Genomic DNA, 17,836 nt, shown 5'->3' with positions numbered 1-17,836 from the left:
TGAGGGGACAAAATAGAAAGACAGAGTAGCATTATTCTATATATATGTGTGTGTGATCTTTTATTGTCAAAAGGGGGAAAAAAGAAGGAAATTAGGCTTGAGCCTTAGCAATGGATTAGTCATTGTCAAGTCTAAAATAGAACTCATAGTCTTTTAACTATAATATGGACTCCTAACTAAATTAGTCTATATTGGACTAACTATTTTAAATTTTAAATAATAATATAATATTATATATTTTAATAATATTTAATAATTTTTTTAATATTTTGTAAATACACTTCATAAATTAATTAATAACTTTATTAAAAAAATAAAATTATTATTTTTCAACTATTTTTTCCCTCAATCTAATTATTCAATAAATATATTTTACCAACCATACACCCAACAATCACATATTTATGATCTAACTCATTTAATGTAAATTAATATAAGTATAATTTTTTGATCTGCATCATGTAAATATTAACAAAATCACAAGCTATGTGCTTCATCCAAGATCAACGGCTAGTGTATAAATATTAAAATATTCATTTGGCCTCAAAATAGTCACTCTTCAAACATGGAGAGGTCCTAACATTTACTGTAACTAATATGTCAAACTTTCATACTATAGCTAGGCCAATGCAGCAGGTTTTTCTCACATTTTCATTTAATTTAGACTTGCATTAGGCAATGGTAAGACTATTGCCAATGTTCTAATATCTTAAAGGTAACAACGATTTAGGGAAATTATATTTATTATTCAAATTATTGATCATGAGTTTTTTTATAGGATATTGATCATGATTTTAACATGACACTAAACTATCAAAATTATAACCTAATTTTCTATTAATTTATTTTATAATAAGGTTGTAACTTATCCTCTCGTTAATGTTTAAAATAATAAATAACGTGGCATAACTTTAATGGTAAAATTTTGAAAGGTGGGTTCATTGCAACTTATATTTTAAACTAGTAGATTTTTTTTTTTTTTTAAAGTAGGTTGGGCCAAGGCTATATTAGGTTTAGCTCAAGTAGGACATTCAGTCAACATTTTGCTCGAATTTTCTGGATGTATTATATATTGGGCCGATTTCTTCCGGCCCACGGGCTGAGTAAGCGATTGCCCAACTAGACGTACAAAGTACAAACTCTTCGGAGTTCAGAAGCAGAAAATGAGATGGAAGTACCGCAAAAGTTACGAACTCTTGTTCCTCGAAATGGTCGTGTTCAAACGCTCGAGGAGTAACAATTCGTTTGTTTCTGTTTGCATAATCTTAAAACAAGTGTTGTTTGTAATTTTGTTGTCTTAGCTAGCAATCTTATTGTCTACACAATGTTGTCCAAAAGTGAAAGCTTGCGAATTTTGTTTTTCTGTGAAAACAGGGCAGAGAATCCAACCCATCCCAGTTTTATTTAAAGGCAACCAAAAACTGTGATACTTCGATCATCACCTGATCATAAAGTACGTGTAGTGTAGACAAGTTGAATGGGTGGATATTGGTGGCCCCGTTTGGGAAGCCGAACAAGTGAGCAGACCAGAGAGCAGAAAGGTCAAGTAGGCCACTTTGCAAGCCCCAATTAGAGCCGAAAGGTCCCAGTTTTAGGGCCATGCAAAGCAAATTTCATGAATTTTTTACGTACTGCCCCACCCAAGTTCCCTGTCTTCGGCCTCTTTTTTTTTTTTTTTTTTTTTTTTGGTAACGCTCCAATACTGAAAGACCGACAACCCAACTGCATCTCGCCCCTCATGACGAGGACTCAGACTCTCAATTCATACTTCCACATTATTCCGCGTACCATGGATCGGTACCGTAGTCCCAGATTTGCTAGGCTACTTAGACTTGAAATCAAGGTCACAATTAGTTTTACATCTTTAAAAGAAAGAAGAAAAAACAAAAGTGTCTTGCATTCTAAAGCAGCACACCTTTTACCCCTGGTCGATCTATATATATATATAGGTGCAAAGTTTACATTTTGCATGGAAAAGAGAATATATATATATATATATATCTGTTGCATTCTGAAGCAAACTTTTTTTTATCTCCTCGTGTGTTACGTACGTTTGCAGATCATAAAGATAGATGGAGTAGTACAAGAAAAAAAGAAGAAGATATTGATCAAGGTCATGCATGCATGCAACATGATGGGCTGCCATGCATGCATGCAAATGATGATCATGGGGTTGGGTGTTTAATTAATTCACCGACCAAAAAAGGAGGTTTAAATAGGAAGCCGGTCCTCATGATTGCATGCAAGTACTTCAGTTGAAGGGGCGGCTAATATCAGTACTCGGGGTCCTTTGGAGACTGATTAGCGAGTAGTAAGCTCCATTGGGGCCCTTCTCTAACAAAGATGAATGCGTCCCCATCTCCACCACCCTCCCCTTTTCCAATACTGCAATCTTATTACAGTTTTTTATGGTGCTCAATCTATGTGCCACCACCACGCTCGTCCTACCCACCATCACCTTCTCCAACGCGTCTTGCACTACTTTCTCCGACTGACTATCTAGTGCACTTGTCGCCTCGTCTAGCAATAGCACAGACGGGTTTTTTAATATGGCTCGAGCTATTGCAATACGTTGCTTCTGTCCCCCCGAGAGCTGCACCCCTTTGTCTCCACACCAAGTGTCATATCCATCCTTTAGGCCAGCAATGAAATTGTGAGCATTGGCTAATCTAGAAGCCTCTATGATCTCTGTTTCATCGACTTTATCCGATGCTCCGTATGCGATGTTCTCTCCAATGGTGCCTGCAAATAGTGTTGGCTCTTGGCTAACAAGGGCAATGTGCTTCCTTAAGGACCTAAGATGGAATGACCTTATATCTCTACCATCAATTTTCACTGCACCTTTGAGTGGATCGTAAAATCTCTCAATTAATCCTATGATAGTTGATTTTCCAGACCCACTTTGTCCCACCAACGCTGTTGATTTCCCAGCTTCTATAACCATCGAGAAGCCTTTGAAGATCATCACGTCAGGCCTAGCTGGGTATGCAAAGTCCACATCACGAATTTCCACTTTGCCCGTTATCTTCTCGGCATGGTAACCTTCAGGGTCTGTGGGCTCAATTCTTGTGTATCGGTCTAAAACGGCAAAGACTGACCCAACGGCATCTGAGCCCTTGACAAGGTCGGAGGTCATGCTTCCGGCATCAGCAATAACACGACCCGTGCTCACCAAGATCATGAAAGTCTCAAACAAAGCTTTTGCCGTGATGGAACCCTGGGAGATAAGTTTGCCACCGTACCAAAAGTCTAAAGCCCAAGTGCAAGTTGTGAGGCTTTGAGAGGCGCCAAGCCCAACACCTGCGTACCACGACTGTCTTATGCTCTCTAGTCGTGGACCTTCTTGGGCCTTATCAAGCATTTTTAGGATTCGGTCTTGGGATGAGAAGGCAGTGACAGTTCGAAGGTTAGCAACAGCTTCAGCAGCGAGTTTACTGCTTTCGTCTTGGGCTTTGATGGCTTTGCTGGACATGCTTTTGAGTAGGACCCGCCGAGTGTAGTAGCAAACTATGATGATGGGCTGGACGGCTATCATGACAATGGCAAGCCTCCATGCAATGACCAAGCCCATGGTGCAAGCGACCACTACAGCGGAGAAGGTTTGTACGATGAGGGCTATCCTGTCACCCACTAAAGATCTCACCTGCCAATTTGGTCCAAGTAGATCAATCACATAAAATATGCAAGTTTTATTTATGAAAAAATTATAGTTGCAAGTACAATTATATATTAATTTATGTATCAATATGATATGATTAGTTAAAAAGTAGATTTTATTGAAAACAGTATTAATTTAAATTTTAAGTGTGAATGAATCAATATTGATACACAGATTAGTACGCGACTGTGTTTGTATATAGCAAAACTATTTATTTATAATGCTTATCTCGCATTTATTTACGGTGTCTTGGCTTTCATTAGGACGGGTTGCCTCGTCTTAAACTGGTGATTTATTTAAGGGTTGTGTGAGCTCATGTCATCGTTGTTTTCAGAAATGAAGAAAAGTATATATATACTTACCACATTGGCATCCTTGGCGAGTCTAGAGCATATGGCACCACTAGAATTCTCATCCTCATCGAACCACCCAACTTCAAAAGTGAGTATCTTGGAAAGCATCCTCTCCCTAATCCTCTTCGTCAAGTACTCTCCCATGTAGGCGAAATTATAATGCTGGATAACATTAATTAGCAGCGAGAACACAGCCAATCCAAGAAAACATAGTGCGTATATTTTTGTCTTGTCCTTAATTTCATCGTGGCTTGTCAGAAAGTACACTGATATCATTGATCCCATTGCGAATGCATACAAAGGTTGAACCGCACCAAACAATATAGCACCGAAACACCCTAAGCATGCCTGCTTCCACTCCGGGAGATTCAAACCTAGCAATCTCCGAAACGATGGTACCGGAAATTTTTTGTCATCTATACTGTCTTGATCTCCAGCAAGTGAAGCTCGACTTGGCGCTGCCGAGTTGGCAGAACTGGACCTGCTCACCATGGAGAGCCTGCGGCTGCTGGTGTTATTCATGTCCACATTTGATATGTAGGATGAATTAACATAATTGACTAGATGATCTTCTGGACCCTTTTGTTTTTCGGTCTGTTGAAGACGGATAAGGGAAGTGTAAAGGCCATCTTCGATTTGGTTCAACTCGTCGTGTGACCCTGTCTCCATGACTTGGCCATTTTGGACGACAGCAATCACGTCTGCATTTCGAATGGTGGACAGACGGTGAGCAATGACAATGGTGGTGCGGCCAACGGCTGCCTTGTCAAGGGCTTCCTGGACAACCCGTTCGGATTCTGAGTCTAATGCGCTTGTGGCCTCGTCTAGGAGTAGGATTCTGGGTTTCTTGATTATTGCTCGCGCAATGGCGATCCTCTGCTTCTGGCCTCCCGACATTTGAACACCTCTCTCACCAACCTGATCGATTTTCGTGGAGGGTTTTTAGTTAATCTTCTGGGTTTTAGTTTCGTGATAGATAACTAACTGAAGTAGAAAGTAGTAACATCAGAATAGGTCGACATATATTTGCTCCTAATCCTACAATTTTTAATATATTTAATTAGTTCTTATTTTATTGAAAAATAACTAATTAATCATGGTTGGCCCTTCTATATTAGGATGTAGACAGATGAATCTAAGATTTAAAATATATAGTAATAAAAACAAAAAATCATTGCGGTTTTTAAACCATGTTTCCTGTGAGGTCAACATCTAGCATAGCTAACAACAACGAATATTGTAGATAGTAGGTTGACAATAAAAAACAAAAAGACAACAGATTAATATTCAGATTAATTAATATAAAGATATAACAAGAATCCAACACTCGTAATGCAATCATCAAAACCATATTTTTGACTTTTGAGCAAATTAAAACTATATATGCATGATGTTGGGGTTCGAACTACTAGAAATGGCTGGTTGGGATTCGCAGATTAGACTAGAGGTTTTAGATTAATGATAAATATTAAATAAAATATTATTTTTTTAATATTATTATTATTTTAAAATTTAAAAAAATTGAATTATTTATTATATTTTGTGTAAAAATTTTAAAAAATTATAATAATAAAATTAGATGAGATGAAATACTTTTCGAATTTAAACCGATCGAGCGAGATAGAAGTTTTTGTTGAAGGAAATCCGCGTATCTAGCTTTCTTGAATTATGTCTTTCTTGAAAAAGAAATCCCGTAATAATTATTTTTATTATATTTTCAAGGCTTCTTGGATTATATTTTAGAAAAATTCTATTTATTATTTTCATACATCATATATTATATATAATTTTTAACTTTTATTTTATTAAATATATAATGTATAAATAATGAGTAAAAAAATTTAATTAGTTTAAAAAAATAAAATTAATTTTTTAAAATTAAAATGTGATGTGCGGTATTTGATTATCGACGAGTAGCTTACAAAATATTATTCGAATATATGTCTGTTCGGGACAAAGTACAAATTCGGATTTATATAAAAATAGTTAAAAGTAATTTTGAGTTAAAGGAGACAAGCAGAACCGCCAATTACCTGAGTATCATATCTGTGAGGGAGCTGAGAAATGAAATTGTGAGCGTTGGCAGCTTTGCCAGCCTCGATAACCTCTTCCTCTGTAGCATCCTCCTTGCCGAAAAGTATGTTTTCCTTGATGGTGGTTGCAAAAAGTGCGGGCTCTTGGCTCACCAATCCCATCTGCGACCTTAGCCACCTGAGCTGCAACTTATCAATGGCAACCCCATCAAGAAGTATCTCTCCTCCAAGTGGGTCATAAAACCTCTGCAACAGTGCTATCACTGTGGATTTTCCCGAGCCACTCCCTCCCACCAAAGCAAGAGTCTTTCCTGCTGGAATCTCTAAGCAGAAATCTTTAAAGATAATGCTCTCGGGTCTTGATGGGTATGCGAATTCAATATGTTTAAATTCCACGCTTCCAGCTGAGACACACTCCAAGATCTCGCCTTCCATGTTGTCGGAGTCAATCTTGGGGACTCTTTTTATCACTTCCAGTATACGTTCTCCGGCAGACATTGCTTCAGAGAAGTATTTCAAGTTGGATAAACCAGCACCTAGAGATCTGTTCAACAAGACCAAAGAAAAACAAAGCAATGAGTGCGATTAACTTCGGTGAAATCCAAAAGGAATCATATAAGAAGCTACCCACTTGGAATTTTTTTTTAAATGCAACAAGTACTGCGATAAAGTTATTAATTAGATTGAGCAAATAATTAAAGGACAAATATTCTTACAATCCACCAACGGCAATGGCAGCACCGACAACGAAAACGGTCCCACCTTTGGCGTCATGGTACATGACAAGTCTACTACCGTAGTAAGACATGAAAGACCAAATAGCAAAAACAACGCCGTTGCTTCCGATGGCCAAGCCTTTAGCCAAGCCCTGACTCAGCCCCAACTTCACCGACCCTTGCAAAGCTGCAGAGAACGCCGCCGTTGTCTTGCTTTCCCCAACAAACGCATAGACTGTTCTGATAGAAGATATTGCCTGCTCTGCTATTGTGCCCGCTTGATTGTACTCTTCCCTGATCTTCCTCGCCAGTCCCATTAGAGTCCTTCCGTACATCAGACCAGGAATTACTAGAAGCACAATAAATGGGAACCCCACAATGGCTAGTCTCCATAGCAATAAGAACGCTGCTATATAGCTTCCGATGAACATAGAAGCATTCATCAAGAAATTTGGGACCTGATTATATATTCGAAATGAATATCATTTAATTAAGTATTATAACAGAGATTCAAAATGAATTTACAAAATCAAAGAGCTTTAAATGATCCTTTATTGAAAAGTTGTTGACTTTAATTAATGAAAGACCTTTTCGCTTATAGCATCTTGGATTACGAGGCTATCATTGGAGACACTCGTGATGACCTCGGATGTGCTTGTCACATGCAAATCAAAGTAACCCACATCTTGGCGCAACACTGCCTTCAAATATCTAGCTCTCATTCTTGCGGCTTGTCTTTCACCTGTTCTGGTCCAACAATACCCCTCTAGGCAAAACAAGAAGAAGACAAAATAATTCACAATCACTGGTTTTTGTTGTGAGCAAGGAATTTAATAAACACCGTTAAATCCATGAAAAATCCTAGCTAGATATACAAAAAAAATCATTCCCACAGTGCAACCCACCTAGGAAACAAGCTACGAATGACCCACAAGCCAAGTACATCATAGCCACCGCATTCTGTCACCCAACAAAACCAAACCCAATTAGCTTTTTTTGTAGGTGTGCGTATCCACGCGTGCGTACGTGCAAGTATGAGAGACAGGGACAAATGCATACCTTATTGATGTTATGCTGAAAACTCTGTGATAACGAAATTGACACACCGCCGATATCGTTCATTAACTTGCTACTGATATACAACACCAGTGGCGTAGAGAACCCATCGCCAACGCATCCAAGGATCCCAAAAGCCATCAACAACAAGTCTACACCGTCCGCATGCATGAACATAGAGCGTATGGAGCCCTTCTCCTTCTTCACGACGACGCTGCCTTTTTCCTTTCCCATTTTTCTACTTTTTCCTGGGAAGCAAACAGCAGTAAGATTCGCGGACCAAGTCAGGAAGTTGTGACTGCAGACTACCCTTTACTTGCTTTCCGAAGGGCGTGATCCTCCATCCCTCGCAAGGAAACAAATTAATGTGGGTAACCTATATATAAGTGTGCGTGTGCGTGTGCGTGTGCGTGCTCGAGGGAAAGGCCAGAGTTGGCGAAACAAGAGGTGGTCAGTAGATTAGTAGCATGTGGACAAGTCTAGCGTATTAAAATAAACTCGGATGAACATATGCCGAGGGAGATGATCATGTTTGACTTTATACTCTCTGGGAAAGCGTCATTAATGACGATGGGGTGGGTTTCTGGGACCCACTCCGGGACAAGAACTGTAGTACACCACATAAAGCCTCACCTTAAGGAGAATGCAAAGACGTTTTACACCGCCGGACTCTTCTCTCCGATTAATCTTTCTCGTTTAAGTTATCCATCTCAGCCCAGCAATCTGGCTATACAAGGATACTCAACATAAGCAAATGACTTGATTTTGCAGAGTTCGAATCTCTCTAAACCTGTATTTGCATCTTTCTATATAATTTTAGGAGACAACTTTTAAGACTGTCTTACTAAGCTTGCATTCCTTTTCAAATGATCTATCTGTCAACTAGATAACGTACGTGAGGATACAATTTATATTTGCTGGTTTGTGTCAACGGTAGTTTCTATACTGCTGATATATCAAATTGGAAAAAATCTAAATTTAAATTATTGTGCTTGTTTCTCATGTAAATAAGCTCTTATTATATATGAATTATAAGCAGATCGAGTGTTCTACATGCGTGCATCCTCTCAGGGTTGCAATATTAGAGCGCGCGGCAGAGATCAGCTCATGGATGTTGGATTCATGAGAGGGTTCGCTTATAAGCTGCCTGGTTCTGTATTAATTAACATGTTGGATGCAGCTGTGAGCGCACGTACATGTGAAGGCCAGGAGGAGTAGCAATATTTGATGATCTCCATAGGTCTTATTCAGATCATAGAAATCTCATTATGTTGGCTTTCAATTCTAGTTTTACTAAGGGCCAGCAGAATGGGACAGGAGCTGAGCAGTATATAGACTACGGTCGGTTTGCCGATGTGAGACCTAATTTCATGTCAACCACGTGGCACACCTTGCATCCAATCATGCCCCCCACCAACCCTTTTCAATAATAAAGAAAAAACTATAGACACCGTAAATATTTACTGTCAAATTACTGATAAAATAAATATGGTTTTGAATTATGATAACTAAGCTCATTAGTTTTATGTAATAGAACTTGTAATATTATTGAAGATATAATTTTTTTAAATATATATATATTCCTCAATAATTTGAGTGTAAGAAAAGACAAAAAAAAAAAAAAATTCATAGGAATGGCCTGCACGAAGTTTTAAGCCGACCTGAATCCGCTTTGGAAATTGGGCATGAATTAATTGCTCGGAGGGTAATGATAAACTTACCACACTTTTACCATTATTTTACCACTATAGTGTATTTAATTTTTTATCATTTTCTTTTAAGTATTTTTTTAATATCCTTAGTCATTAAGAAAAAATTTAAAAAATATATAATTTTAGTGATAGTTACTTGCTTAATCATTAAGTAAAAGAAAAATTTTAAAAAAAATTAAAAAATTAAAAAATTAAAAAAAGTGATAAAAGAGTGGTAAAATAGTGGTAAAGCTATCATTATTCTTGCTCGGATGGGTGTGTTTATTTTTTTCTGTTAAAAAATTATTAAATTATTATTCTAATGTTTAAAATAAATGAAAAAAAAATATTTATAATAATCGGTCGAGTTTTATTACGTTTAAGTAAAGTCGCGTATTAATCTGTGTATTAATATTAATTTTTTTATATTTAAATTTTAAATTAGTATTATTTTTAATAAAATCTATTTTTTAACCAATCAAATATTAATATACAATTATTCTTATAATTAGATTTTTTCTAATCGGTCAGTTCTATCGGTAGACACTTACCGATAGACAAAGATCTTCCGGCTGCCCATAGACAAAGATCTATGGAGAAGAATCTTTAGATTTCTTACCTTGCTATCTTTGAACGTGGTGAATAAAAAAATAAAAGAAATAAAAAAACTAATGAGATTGGATTTTTTTATGTGCAAAAGTAATTGTTCAAAGATGATAAAACACTCAAATTACCATTTCTCCTTTACTTTTTCCGTTCCTCAACATCCAACCCTTAAATCATATCATGTGATACATTTTTCAATGACTTCTGTTCTCCATTTATGCAACTATGAGAATTTTAATAGTTTAATAAATAAATTATTAAAAGATAACTAATTTGAAGAAGAAAAAGTACATAATTTACAATAAAAAAAAAAAAAAAAAGCAGTCAAATACCACGCGCGTGGAATTTTTATAAAAACTTGTACGAATTGGAATGAAGCACAAAATGACAATAAATAAGTTAGTAAATTCTCTGTAGTATTTTTTTTTTTAATCATAAAACTTATCGTTAGTCGTTTAATGATAAAAAAATTCTACAACCCTAAAGGAATTTTGTGAAAATATACTCATATACTACTGATAGTCATTTTCTTCTGCTTGGAAAATGAAAGCGACGCAAGCTTTTTGACATTTTGCCACCAAAGTTAGGAAACATTAATGGTACTAAGTACTGGACCCGTGTACGCAAAGCAATGTGCTTTAAGTCTACGTCGACCTGGCCTTTTGTTATTTATTACTAAAGTCACTAATTAAAGTAGCCTGTGATCATAATATACTGCACTTACAACGGTATACATGTACTCCCACCTCAGTGGCTAGTTTGGACCAATGCCATAACTTTATCATTTTTTCTTGGAAAAGTTAACGCCAGGATCGATGCTTGATTGATCCGTTTTTACCTCTGCACAATTTATAACACACAAGCTGGTATTACTATATTTCAATTAATTATTTTTTAAAAAAAATATATAACTTTTGTGTTACCATATATATGTATATGTGAATATTGTCTTATTATTAAATTTTTCTCAAGAAATTTATTATCAATCAATCTTGATGATCATGATTAGACAGTCGATAATCTATTTATCATATTTATACACTATATATTATATTTATTGTAATTTTTTTATCATAAATATGTAATATATAGATGATAAATAAAATAATTCAATTAATTTAAATAAAATAAAATAAATTAAAAAATAATTTTAAAATATATAATTTTATAGAATGAGTCGCATCGCTCAGCCTACAAAAAAATATAAATAAACACAAAAAACATATTATAAAAATAATAATAAATAAAAAAAGGCACACGTGTTGGAATTTGATTATGTCTTAATTATTTTATTTTGGGAAATGCTTAGGCCATACCTTTTTTTATTTTTTACTTTTACTAAATTATTAAGTAAGTATTTTTTAATAATATTATAAACTTTTTTAAAAAAATTTAAAAATGTTAAAAATATATATATATTAAAAAAAAAAAACCAACAATAGAAACAGCTGGGAGGAAACTAGCGGTAGCCGTAGTGCTAACCTTTTGGTTTTGCTCGAGGCAGTTACGTACTGATCAGGTAGAGGTAGACAGAAAGTCAAGGGGGAGATGGTGACGCTGACGCACTTGCATACGCCTACGTACATTAGAAAAAAGTTTTTATTCTCAAAAACATATTAATACATGGCGAGTCACATTTTGTAATTGGTACGGCTTAATCTTTGCATTAGAAAGCTTTACTTATCTAAAATCATTTTAAAATAATTATTTGTAAGTCATTAATTTAATTCGTACATGTAACGTACAGTACATTATTGATGTAAAAATCTTCTACATAAAATATATTAATATTTTAATTTTCCTATTACTGCAATTATAAATATTACAAAAATTATATATTAATACACTGATTCATAGATAGCTGAATTAAAACCAGATAAAAAAAAAAGGTCATCATCTTATATAAATAAATATTCCGTAGTCAACTGATCGAAGAGAAATATATATATAAATATAATATATATATGTATTATGTATATATGGGAAAGAAGTTGCTCTTATATATATATATATATATTAAGAATATGACAGTACTCTAATTTTATTTAAAAAGTCCTCACTTGTAGCGGAAGAAAACCGTGATTACAAACTGATGCATGGGAGATAAAAAGAAACCAAAACCCATGCGTAGAAAAACCTTAATTACCAAATCATTCAAATACAATGACAATAGAAAATACAAGAACCTAACTCAAAACCAACCAAGGGAGGACAACATGTAAGAAAAAGCAAGCAAATAAATATGGAGCATATAAACAAAACAAATAAAAAAAAAAAACTTACCAAGCACAAGCCTTATGATACCTTTAAATAAGGAAGGCCCAATTTTCTATGCAAATAAGATCTCTTAAAAGATTGGACAGCGTCTTATCACCAGACCACAACTCTCATACACACACACATATATATATATATATAATTCGCCTACTAAATAAACCATTCATAATAACATTTTTAGCACACAGCTTTCGAATCTCGTTCCACATCTGGCATGCATCTGGCTTTGATCTTAAATTATAATCTTCTGTATCATGTCATTATGTCATACATATATATATATATATATATATATATATATATATTATGTATATGGCCATCGATCCTTCAAGTTTTCCAGAACTATATAAACGTACGCATGCCATGTCGTTTAAGTTTGTTATATATGCATCGATGACATGATTTAAGTTTTAATTTCCTAAACCATAAATAAAACTAATTACTTTTCTCTTTGCTCAGTGTCACTGTACATAAATTAATCTATATATGAAATAAAGGGTCTAATAAAACTATCTCGGTGAAAATTATATCTATTGGTCGTCTACGTACTTACGTATTAATTCATGCATGTGGCGGCCGGCCGTAGATCATCCGCGTATAAAATCTATATTAATCTTCTTTGGATGAATGCTTAGTCGTCGTTAAATAAGGATGCATGTACGTATGAATTGCAGGCTATATATATATATATATATACACACATATATTAATGTTATGTGCCGGCCTGGCCTTCTCGTTTTTGTAAATGATCGATCTCTTATAAAATCTCTGTTGGCGATTCATTTTTTAATTACTTTGCTCTTGTTGTTAGTTTATTTCACTTCCACCGTTTTTTTATTTGTCCCGCCTCTGCTTTCTTGTATGTTTTATATATTCATTCTCATATTAAAATCATTTATTCTATTTGTTTGTTAATAATGTTATTATATATTATATGTTGTTATTGTCATTATTTTATCTCTAGAACATCCTCTTGTTTAATTGAAGAAAATAGAAATACTTAAATAATTTCCTTCTCGTCTATTTAAATTCCTTTTTTAGGTGGTTAGCCATACAATTAAAAATTCTCTTCGTGATAATAGAAATGTTATTATATATTCACCTATAAGCAATTTAATTGTAATTAATGTTTCAATCGAATTTTAAAGAATAATTATAATACATAATAGTAATGAATTAAACAAAATATAAAATATATATTTCCATATTTCTTGTAAATATTTATTAACACAATATGAATCGAGCTGTTTTAAGTACTGTTGTTTCTTAAGATTGTTAAAAACAAATTAATAACAGTTTCTACACCATTCATCATCATTCTCATTTATCATGATTTAGTACTTTTATTTTTCTCTCAACTGGGCACACGTGCAGTGTGCACTTCCTAGTGTGTATATATGTTATATATATAGGCGGACAGATTAATTATCGTCCTCTCGAAAAAGTATGATATATAATGTCACATATGTCTGCTAATAGTTTGTGTATATATATCTATACAAAATTTTTATGTGCAGTTATTTTTTACGTACTCTTTCTACATTTTATTAATGTGATTGGCTGCGTTACTTTTTTTTAATAAAAAATAACTATTTTAGTCAATCACATCAGTATAATACATAAAAAATATATAAAAATAATTATATGTAATAAAACTTATATCTATATATAAACACACACATACATATATATATATATATATATGCGCAGTGGTACTAGTAAGTTCTAGCTTGCCATGGAGAAGGCTAAGGAAAATAAAGACGTCCGATCGAGTTAATGCAAATTGCAATATATATATATATATATATCATGTGCTGATCATCAAGACGCCTCCATCAAATATGAGAATCCATCCATCCACTGCGGCCTTATGTTATGTACGTGGGGATAGACAACGACATTTATGACAGAGTACGCACCTATATCTGTTTTTGAAATTTTGGTCTTTCATCTAATGATCCCACGAAGTAATTCATTTGTTATTTAATGTATATCATCGATCATAGAATTTAATAAAAAAAAAAACAAGAAGTACCGAAACTGGCGAGTGCGTGCTGTTGAGGTGGTTGGTGTCATGTGAATACCCATAAATGTTGGTACACACGTCCATATAATTATGGAAAAATATAGTTGTAAATATAATTATATATTAATCTATACATTAATATAATGTGATTGGTCAAAAAATAGATTTTATTAAAATATGAATAAATCAGTATTGATACACAGATTAGTACGTGACTGTATTTGTATATAGCAAAACTCTATAATTATTCTACCACCTTTTTTACTTCTGATGGAATCCAAAAGTACTTTATCCTTCCAGAATGGACCTTATATCTTAGAAAATATACATACAGCTGGTTATAAATTAAATTGTAATGCCTTTAATTGTCTGTCATTTAAAAGAGTAAAGGTTGCTTGGATTCATAAATTATCTTATTTTATTATTATATTTTTTTTAAATTTTTATATAAAATATAATAAATAATTTATTTTTTTTTAAATCTCAATTCAATTTTTTTAAATTTTAAAATAATAATAATATTTTATTTAAAACTATTACATATTATCTCACTATCCAAACTGCTTCTAATTCATTGAAATAAACCGAATATATTTCACACTGCAAAGAGAATGATAAACGAATTAACTGTCCCTGATCAATTAACTTGGCCACAAACGCTAGCTAATTGCCACCAAAACCTATCAATATTATATACAACCCCAGCCCAAAAACTAAGAGCTGGTTTAGATTTAGAGATGGAATGAGATTAGATAATTTGAAATAAAAGATAAAATATAAAAATTAAATAAAATATTGTTATTATTATTTTAAAATTTTAAAAAATTAAATTATTTATTATATTTTATATATTTATTAAAGAAGCATGTATAAGTTACTGTTTTTTTTTTTTTCCAAAATATCTTAGCATAACATCTGGCCTATGATTTGTAGTTGGTTTTTGTATCAATATGATGTCATGCCACCTTTATATATATTAGTAATTAAAACTCTAAATTATAAATAGTATTTTTTGTCTGTCCCTATCCAAAATTAATTGGGAGGATACGTTTCCTCATTGTGTGGCATCGATCGATTTGTTTCACTTGATTTGGTACTCGGTGGACTCGACTGTAGACTACTGTAGTATACAGCTGAAATTCTTCAAAAAGAGCAAGCTGCGATTATTGTACGTTTGACACGATCACTCTGAGATTTCTTTCTACCATCAACATGATAACATAACCACAATATTATTAATTAGTGGATAGATTATTTCTCCAGATCTCTCCCCGATCAGACTATTATCGAATTGGAGATCATCATGATGGTTATCCTTCGTATATCTTAGTTGGTATTAGCAGGAATCCAACTATATATAGGAAAGTCGGCTGATCAGTGATCATGAAAAAGAGATCAGAGCCACCCCCAACCACCTATATTATATATATATATATTGAACAGAGATCCGGCCCCCAATATGCTTAAATTGAAGTGGTTGGAACAATGTTATGTCATTGGAAAAATATCGGAATTAATCACCGTCTTGGCCAGACGGTAGTATACGTACGTATGATGATGATGATAATGATCAGGTTCATGACCCAACTTGCTTTTGGATTTTCCAAGGAAGTAATTAGGATATTGATCATGGATCGCCATGTGCAACCATCGTGAACTTACTCCACTTAATTTTTATTTTTCGCATTTTCTATGACCACTGGAATAATGTACGTACGTCTTACTCTTGAAAGAGCTAGAATCCGTTACGTACTCTTAAGAGCCATTCGATCCGATCCCTTAAATGTACAGGGAAAGTCTTTCTATATGTATCAAGGGAGGAGGATTCTCCTGAAAAGATTCGAGAGAGAGAGCTCTTCTTAAGCTAGGGCTCGTTTTGTAAAATGTTGATGCATGGTGGTGGCAAAATGAACTTGAAACGTTTATTCCCTTTATATATGTGGGAAAGTGCTTGTTTCTTAATAATGGGACGATTAATTCTCCTCATAATTGAAGATTAATAGAGAGATCATGTTCTTGATCAGATAGAGCTGCTTCTGTAACTATGTATTATTCTCCATTATGAGACCAAATGCATTTTTCCATATATCTCTAGGAAAGATGCATAAGCTAGGAATGAGCCATGTTACTTGAGCTTTTTTTTGCTGTTCCTTGTAACTTTTGGTGGTGGTAATTGATAGATAGGGATAGTTGATGGTGGTGGTTAAATGGACATGGAAACCAGGAATGTAGTGTCCGTTTCTTTATATATATATATATAGGAGAAATGATATTTGCAGTTGTAGTTGTATAAGTGTCGCAGTCTTTTTAAAAAAAAAAAGTAAATTAATAAGAGACCCACGTGAAAAAAAAAAAACTAACTTTTTAATCATGGACCCTACTCTTTTTCAAAGAGATTACACGATGTTTGTACACTCTACGACTGTATTTAACATTACTCATATATATTATGTTGATGGTGGTGCTTAAATGGACATGGAAATCAGGAATGTAGTGCCCGTTTCTTTATATATATATGCGAAATGATATTTGTAGTCGTGGTCGTGTAAGTATCGCGCAATCGTTTTTATAAAAATAAATTAATACAAGACTCACATAAAAAAAAAAAAAAACTAACTCTTTAATCTTAAATTCTATTTTTTTTCAAAGAAATTATACAATATTTATACAATCTAATACTGAATATAACATTATTGCTCATGTAGAGAAGCGGGTTTTCCGGATCTGGAATTCAAAAGTCGTCATGCGAAGAATCTTTATAGAGATAGTCCTCAACCGCAAGTCTAATCTTGTCGAAATCGTTGGATAGCATGAGGGGACACCTAGGAGCACTTCGACTGAATTATATTGAGCCGCACCTGCTTCTCTTTTTCTCAGAAATGGAGAGAATATATATTGGGATCGAGTGGCTAGTTTACTCGGTTGGGATGATTCCCAGAGGCCCACAACTCATGCATATATAGATGCCACGCAACTAATACTGATCATCGCCCCCCTTTGGGGTTGCAAAAAGGACCGGACAAGATCGAAACCTACCTTCTTCTTCTTTTTTTAAAAAATTTATTCGATCGTTATTTTTTAATTATTATTTTTTAATATGATATCAAATAATTAATAGATATATTAAAAAAATGAACTTTGTAAAAGAACATAATTACTTCATTCATTTCATATGTAAAATAACAATAAAAAAGATATAAGATCATATTGAGGAATCGAACTATTATATGTTATTGATCAAACAATTGGAATATATATTTAGGATTTAAACCAATTCGATCGGCCAAATATTACGTACGTCATAGCCGAGCGTTTGTTTGCAGCAGTATTTATTCTATCCATTCATTTAGTCCGGGGCCGGATTGGTCAATTAAGTACGCATGATTGATCATAAGATGCATGCACCATATATGTTAGAGA

At 33.8% G+C, this 17,836-nt stretch overlaps 1 protein-coding gene across 1 annotated transcript; it reads right to left on the bottom strand.

Moving 5' to 3' along the window:
• Window positions 1–1,778: 1,778 nt before the first annotated feature.
• Window positions 1,779–8,244, bottom strand: LOC122302519 (ABC transporter B family member 15-like). Its single transcript, XM_043113813.1, has 7 exons — window positions 7,820–8,244; window positions 7,666–7,720; window positions 7,348–7,526; window positions 6,761–7,218; window positions 6,045–6,588; window positions 4,021–4,929; window positions 1,779–3,643 (listed from the first exon to the last, which is right to left on the bottom strand). Exons 1-7 carry the CDS (start codon window positions 8,048–8,050, stop codon window positions 2,252–2,254), a joined length of 3,768 nt encoding a protein of 1,255 aa, XP_042969747.1. The 5' UTR covers window positions 8,051–8,244; the 3' UTR covers window positions 1,779–2,251.
• Between the last annotated feature and the right edge of the window lie 9,592 nt (window positions 8,245–17,836).

Source organism: Carya illinoinensis, chromosome 3 (genome assembly GCF_018687715.1).
Source record: "Carya illinoinensis cultivar Pawnee chromosome 3, C.illinoinensisPawnee_v1, whole genome shotgun sequence".
Lineage (NCBI taxonomy): Eukaryota > Viridiplantae > Streptophyta > Magnoliopsida > Fagales > Juglandaceae > Carya > Carya illinoinensis.
This window is presented reverse-complemented; position numbering and strand designations above follow the sequence as displayed.

Coding starts and splice junctions, on each gene's coding strand:
- LOC122302519 (XM_043113813.1), bottom strand. CDS start 8,050: ATGGGAAAGGAAAAAGGCAGCGTCGTCGTGAAGAAGGAGAAGGGCTCC. Junction 7,219..7,347: donor AAGATGCTATAAGCGAAAAG/GTCTTTCATTAA, acceptor ATATATAATCAG/GTCCCAAATTTCTTGATGAA. Junction 3,644..4,020: donor TCGCCAAGGATGCCAATGTG/GTAAGTATATAT, acceptor CCAAATTGGCAG/GTGAGATCTTTAGTGGGTGA.